At 42.1% G+C, this 7,312-nt stretch overlaps 1 protein-coding gene across 1 annotated transcript in view; it reads left to right on the plus strand.

Moving 5' to 3' along the window:
- LOC104684383 (opsin-5-like) overlaps positions 1 to 5,117 on the plus strand; it is a 32,150-nt gene extending 27,033 nt beyond the window's left edge. The window contains exons 5-6 of the mRNA XM_010391729.4: positions 1,885 to 2,108; positions 2,769 to 5,117. Coding sequence (XP_010390031.1) covers positions 1,885 to 2,108; positions 2,769 to 3,209 — 665 coding nt within the window. The 3' untranslated portion in view covers positions 3,210 to 5,117. The remainder of the gene's footprint in view (positions 1 to 1,884; positions 2,109 to 2,768) is intronic.
- The last annotated feature ends 2,195 nt before the right edge of the window (positions 5,118 to 7,312 follow it).

Consider the following 7,312-nt stretch of genomic DNA (forward strand, 5'->3'; position numbering starts at 1 on the left):
TCTGTGTATCTTCTGGTGATCTGTATTCTTTTTACACTAATCTACCAGCTCCTCATTTATAGAGGGACTTCTGATGTCTGCTTTTGGCCTTAAACTGGAGCCACGGACTTTTTGGGCAACACTGCTTTGTCAGGACATTCAAGTGCCCCTGTAGACCTTGTTTGTACTTTGAATTGACAGTGGTTTTCAAGACTACTTCTAGGAGTGCTTTCCCCTACTGAGACTCACAGCAGTTTCAGGTTCCTGGGCTATCTCTCTCTAAACACACCTCCAGTGAGGGCACCCATGGAGATGTGGGAGCCCAGCAGTGGCAAGTCCAGAAGCAGGCACCAGCAGACCACAGCACATTACAGCTGGCTGCCTTGGACCTTTCACTTCTACACAATATCTTCAGGGGACCCCAGGACCCCACTGATTTTTGGGAAAGCCACTTGTTTTTGTCCCTCCAGAGGGGGAAAACATAGCTCTGAATTCTGACTTGTGGAAAATCTGCAGGATTTTCTTTTCCTGTCATCTGGAGGCTGGTTTCATTTTTCAGGCAAAAGTTCCAAAAAGCAGAAATCCAGAATTAAGCCAGATTTTATGGTTATATTTTTGAATCTTGAGGTCTACTGATGAAAAAGGCAAAGGAGAGAAAAATCTATTTCTATTACAGAACAAATTCAGACAGGAAAACCTAGAGCTTTTGGTGATAAAATGCCAAACTCTTTTTGATGAGAATCATAAAAGAGATTTTAAGATTTTGCTCATTTAATTCCTCCTGTTTAAATCTCCTATCACCTGTGAGGAATTAAGGGAATTTTTTTTCTTCAAAACTACTCCTGGATGTTAGGGAGAGATCTGCTGCTAAATCATGTAGTCTTCACCTGTAACATATCTCTGGGACCTGTAAATACTTGACTTACATAATTTTGATTCATGCTTCATTTATTTGTAAGTCAATTTGTTGCCATAGCTGTTAGAAAAAAACCCCAGCTTTTTCCACTTAAAAAGGAAAATACACAATTCACGATCTATAGAAAACCCTCTAATGTTATAGAACACCCTCTAATGTTATAGAACTCAAGTTTTTCTATCAGGACATCTTTACAAACACATCAGGGGATCTAAAGAAGTCAACTGTTATATATAGAAGTGTTTGAGCCAGTTATTCCCACTGCCTATTCCCACATGTTATTCCCACTGCCTTTTCCTTAAGTACCTGATCAGCTGTTGTCTCACTTGAGGTAGACCCTGCAATCTGCCTGACTGCATCTCTGTGTTGCAGGACTGTGTGTTTCCCATTTATCGAAAGGTCTCATATCTTTCAAAGTATTTATATGTTTTATTGTCTCGTAATCTTTATCATTAGCTGTATCAATTTGGTCTCATGGCTCTCAGTAGTACTTCTCTGCAGTAGAAGTTCCATTGTCTCAAGGAGCCTCAATATTTTCATTTTCTACTTCGTTATGTAAGTAGTGACTTTTTTCATTTGGCATACGGTCTATGGAATTCCTTGTTACACTGTTACAGTGCCCCTCTTACGAAGTTACTACATAGAGTGCTATGACAAATAAGAGTACGTATCACTCAAGGATATAAAACCTTTTTTTTTAAATAAAGTGTCACAATTTCCTATCCTGAAACAACAGTTTGTGCATTATGGGTTTACACTGGCAATAGAAACTCGACAGAATGATAATACACATTAAAATTTGTTACAGTCTAGCTGGTCTTGAAAAATTATTTATGTAGGAAGTAATGTCATGTCTCATTAAATCAGGAAGATAAATCCATTCTGTAGTGCTCAACAGAAGAAAAATACAGCATTTTAACTAATAAATTAATTGCTCAAAAGTAGATAAATATTATAAAAACGCTGACCAACATATCCTTGCTTTCCAGATCGCATGTATGGCACATGTGAGATAGACTGGGCAAAAGCCAACTTCTCTACAATCTACAAGTCCTACATCATCTCCATTTTTATCTGCTGTTTTTTCCTACCTGTCACAGTCATGGTCTTCTCATATGTGTCGATTATCAATACTGTCAAACTAAGCCATGCATTGACAGGACTGGGTGATCCCACAGACAGACAGAGGAGAATAGAGCGGGACGTCACCAGGGTGAGTCTGGGTTTCATATTGGGTAGGATTCATCTCAATGAAATCTGTCTTTCCAAAAATTGGTCTCAACTAGAACAGAAGAGAACAAAACCAATCAATTGCATTTAATTTCTTGATAACTGTAGTGAGAGAGTCTGAACTCAGTGAAGAATATGAGCTTTGTTTAAAATTTCTACTGCATCTATTGGTTAATATTGGTGCTACATCACATGTGAAAAATAATCTAAATATAATTGGAGTGGGTTATACAGCACAAACCCCAAAAATTTGGTTTGGCATATGCTTTTTTCTTTCAGAAGTTACATTACTTCTGAGCATACTCAGAAGTTAGAGTGGAGATTTTAATTTACTCACTGTTTAGTTAAGTCTACCTGAAACCTTCTGTATGATTATAAACATATGGGAATGTAGCTATTTTCATTCTGTTAGATGAGGCATTTCTCAACCACACACCATGCCAAAATTCAATATATAGCCAGGTCTGCCTGGCTGTATCAAAGCAAACCATTTGCTTTCCCATATTCTCCTGTAAACCATACCCTCAGGGCAATCTGGACTTTTCCCTTCCAGCCAAGTGTTCAGGTTACTATTCCCAGTGTTTTCCTTTCCTGATGTAGTCTTCCAGAATAGATTTAAGACTATTCTTCTTCTGTGTTTTAGGTTTCTATTGTCATTTGCACAGCCTTCATTATTGCATGGTCACCATATGCTGTCATCTCTATATGGTCTGCCTACGGTCACCCTGTGCCCAACCTTACCAGCATCCTTGCCAGTTTGTTTGCTAAGTCTGCTAGCTTCTACAATCCCGTTATCTACTTTGGAATGAGCTCCAAATTTCGAAGGGACATTTTTATCTTGTTCCATTGTGCCAAGGAAGTCAAGGATCCTGTGAAGCTCAAACGTTTCAAAAACCTCAAACCAAAGCAGCCACAGCCTTCTCAGAAAGAAGAGAAGTGTGCTGCAGAAATGCACCCTGCACCAAGCCCTGATTCCGGGGTGGGAAGCCCAACCAACACCCCACCACCAGCAAACAGGGAAGTGTATTTTGGTATTCTCGATACACCATCCAAGAACCCTGATATTGAATGTGATAGGTTGTAAGTTTTGTGGCTGTTTAATACATGCACTCTGTGTTCAGGAAGATGCTCTACAGAGCAGCGCTTGAGTAATTTACTAATTCCCGTTCCATCTGTTTCTTGCTGTAGCACTGATGACTATACAACTCAAGCAAATCAGATGGTAAAGTGATATTTTCCTTCCATGTAGATACAAAATGCTACAAAGAACATTACAGTGTGGGCAGCACACCCAGTGCCAGAAACACTTCATTTTCACAGTCATGTAGGAAAAGAAAGACTGACTTCAGGAGACCAGGCATTAGCTAGCAAAAATAATTAATACGTTGCTATCCAAATTTTATTAGTTCTGGACTACATTTCCAAATATGTCTTTTGCTCTTTAACAGTCACAGCCACAGATGATTGTTTTAACTCAGTGGTGCTTCACAGCTGTAGGAGAAGATGGGCCCTGCTGAGATTTCTGTGGAGCTGCTACTGCTGCAAAGGCTGCAAGGTAGTGGGAAAAGCCATGTTCTCCCTTTAGAGCACCCAGGTGTGCCCACCATAGGGCTCCCAGGCCCCACAGGGACTTCATGGGAGTGTGTCTGATCACAGGATCAGAGAACAGTTTGTGTTGGAAGGAACCTTACAGATCATCTATTTTCAACCCCTCTGCCATGGACCAGGACACCTTCCACTACACCAGGTTGCTCAAAGCCCCACCCAACCTGCTCTTGAATGCTTCCATGAGTGGAGCACCCTCATCTTCCCTGGGCAACCTGTTGCAATGTCTCATTACCCTCACAGTAAAGAATTTCTTCCTAATATCTAATCTAAACCTACTGTCTTTCAGTTTAAAGTCTTTCCCCCTTGTCCTGTCACTTGTAAAATGTCCTTCTCCATCCCCTTTCGTACTGGAAGGCTGCTGTGAGGTCTCCCCAAAGCCTTCTCCAGACTAAACAGCCCCAGCTCTCAGCCTGTCTTCATAGATCACCTTCATAGGTCATCTTCTGATGGCCTGTGCCTGACTCTCTGTATGTCTATGCAAGGATTAGGAGTAGTAATATACTGAAAATGCTAGCCTGGTATTTTCTAGTCACTGTAGTCTGAGCAGCGGCTTCATACTTTTCCTCATTGGTTTGCAGAATTATTTACACCTCCCCTGACCTTCCTGGTGAGTAGGGCCTGGCTCTAGCACTCTGATTCAGGAAAGCTGGCCTTTGATTTTACCGATTGTCTCCAAAATGGTTATTTTTCTACCTTTCTATCAAGGCGGAGCAAGAGATGTACAGGCAATGAAACCAAAACTGACACTTAGGTTTTAAGAGGACTGGTGAGGTGTGGCATCAGAGCTATTTACAAAGTATAATCCAACACTTCACTGCTGCTTCTAAAGAAAGCGTAGCTACCTGCCTATGGGTAAAAAGTGACTTTTAGGTAAACCCAACTAAGTAGCAACTAAGGATAGTGATTTAAATAGCTATGCTGTAGGCCTAAATCTGTTGCCAGACTATCAGATGTTACAATTATGTCACCAAGTTTATTTTACAGAATCAAAATGAGGAGGTATCCTGTCTTGAAAAAGACATATCCTGTCTTGAAAAGTAACTGCATACTCAAAGACTTCTTTTAAAATGTCTCTGTGTTAGTCATGGAAATTGTGGGCTCATTTAGTGCCATTTGCAAGTTAAACGGGGGAAAAAGAAGGGGGAAAAAAAAAGAAAAAAGCAGCAACACTCTTTGCTAACCTCTGCTACTTATGAATTTTTGAAATCTTGCTGTCTGGGTGTGCTAAAATGTAGCTGTTTTGCAAAAATATGCTCTTCCAGATTCATTTCTTGGGAAAGTTACAAAGAGAGCCCACCTCCATTTCCCCCATTACTGTATTTGTTTTGAGAAAATCACCTGTGTTTTGAAGTTAAAAACAAATAAACATTACAAGCAACACTGAGGAACTGTGTTTTCTTTCATGGCCACAGGTCTGGACTACAAGAGCATTCATTTTTCTGGAAAATTTTGAGATATGGATGCTATTTCATTACCATAAATAATTAAAGGCAAATAAGTAAACATTTTGCTTCCAGATAAAAGTGCATGCTGCAGCTGCAGAAATAGATGAAATTGTTTAGTCCAAAATCCTGTAGCAGCTGGATGAAGCCAGGCTGGGCTAGCCAAAGTTAGCACACAGTTTTGAAAGCTCCTAAGTGTAACAAAAAAATCCACCTCAGTAACCATGATGGACTGAGAATTCTCACTGCTGAAAGTGCTTGGGTTTTGCTCCACAGAGAGACAGAGGTGCTGTGCAGCCCCACTGCATTCCCAGAGACACCCGCAGCCACGTGTGTGCCGGACACCTGCCCAGAGCCACTCTGTGGCTGTAGGTGCCAGCCTGGCTTGCAATCTGTATTTCTGCTAATTTACAGATACCTAGAGAAAATTCTTGCCCTGCTGCGTTACAAAAATGCTGCTGATCTGCAGGATTCAGACTCTGAAACAGAAAGATGTGAAAAAGACAAGCAGGCAGGCAGAGCACAAGGCCATTTCCAGGAGTGTCCCAAACTCCAGCTGAAATCTCTAGTAGTTCATACACCCTTGAGCACATACAGTGAGGTTAGACTGGGGGAAGAGGAGGGTGTATGCAAAAAGGAGCAAAATAGGAGCAAAATTAGAGGAAAAACATAAGAGGGGGGAAACCAGATCAGCGGGGGAGCAAGAGGCCAGGAGTCAAAGGATGCATACCTGCTGAAAGACAACTAGAAGCAGACAACACAGAAAAAGCCTTTACTGGACTGCTCAAGACCTCTCTCCTGCAAGGCCAACAGCTCCAGTCCTTTGTGGATACATGGTAATACCACAGGACTGCACAGCTGTAGAGCAGAGCAGATGGTTTTACAGGTGCCACGAGATGTCTTTGCAGACCCCAACCTGTGTTCCAGGATCAGTAACAGCAGGAGCACTTTTGTCACTAAAGTTACTCGGGTAAAAAAGCTTCCAGCCCTAAAGCATCAGTGCCCTGTAGCTGCACCCACAACACCAGCAAGTGGCTAAAGGCATAAAAGAGGTCCAGAATCCATTATTGGAGTGCATGTAAGGGAAAGCACATCAGCATTTTAAGTGTGGGAATCATCACAAATCCATTTGTAAAACACTTTTCCTGTACCTTGGATTTCCTCCCCTTGTTTGTGGTCCCTCATGTGCCCAGACAAGGCTGGCCCCTGCTGCTGCACCCACAGATGGGCTCCTCAGCCTGCTGAGCCAGCACTGCCAGTCAGAAAGGAGCAAAGATCTTGGTGGCTTGAGACAGGCAGGAAGGATGCTGAAGAGGGGTGTGGGGTTTCATGATTTTTACTTAGCAAGAATGAAGTACAAATAACATAGAGAGTCCCAGAGTCAAATCACTTCTGCCCATAACCTTGCTGCTCCTCACAGCCTTGGATTTTCACCTGGTGACTTTTAGCAGCAGAGATGTGAGAAGGCTGTTGTCCTGACTGATAATCTGGTGACAAGGAGGTTTCTCTGGAAAATTGCAGGTCTGAACACTCTCCACCTGAGATGGTCTGACAAGGGAGGTCCTGCTTAGCGTGATGAAGCAAAGAACTACCTTCTCCCAGTGCTTTCTCTTTAGCAACACTATATTTTTGCTTTTTTCTAACGCCAAAAGCTGATGGGTGAACCAAAGGCAGGGCTAGATGTCATATCTCTATGACATAGGATATCCGTCCTAGTGATGCCTCTTCCGATTTTGTGAAGGCACAGAGGAGACAACCCACATGGGCTGCATAACAGCACCTAGTTCTTCCACTGCCTCAGCCATGGGCCTATTTCATTGTGTTTTGTATTGAATGGCTTAGTGCCAGCCTGCACAAATGAGATCTCATGTCTATTGCTAGTATCCAAATGGTTTCTTGTCATGAGGTAGGAGAACAATATTTAGATCTCTCTCCCTTTGGCATAGAAATTCTGGCCTGTAGGCTCCTTCTGTCTCTCTTGATCAGCCCTGGATTCTACTGTGAGATTTTGTGATTGTTGGGGTTGTTTTCATGTATGGCATACCAAAATTATAGCACCATCTGGCAGAAGGTAGTAGGCCAACTAATTCTACCATTTTTGAAGGATGCTGTCAGCGTTTTCTGGCTTGTTCCAGCA

This window comes from Corvus cornix, chromosome 3, assembly GCF_000738735.6.
Source record: "Corvus cornix cornix isolate S_Up_H32 chromosome 3, ASM73873v5, whole genome shotgun sequence".
Taxonomy (NCBI): Eukaryota; Metazoa; Chordata; class Aves; order Passeriformes; family Corvidae; genus Corvus; species Corvus cornix.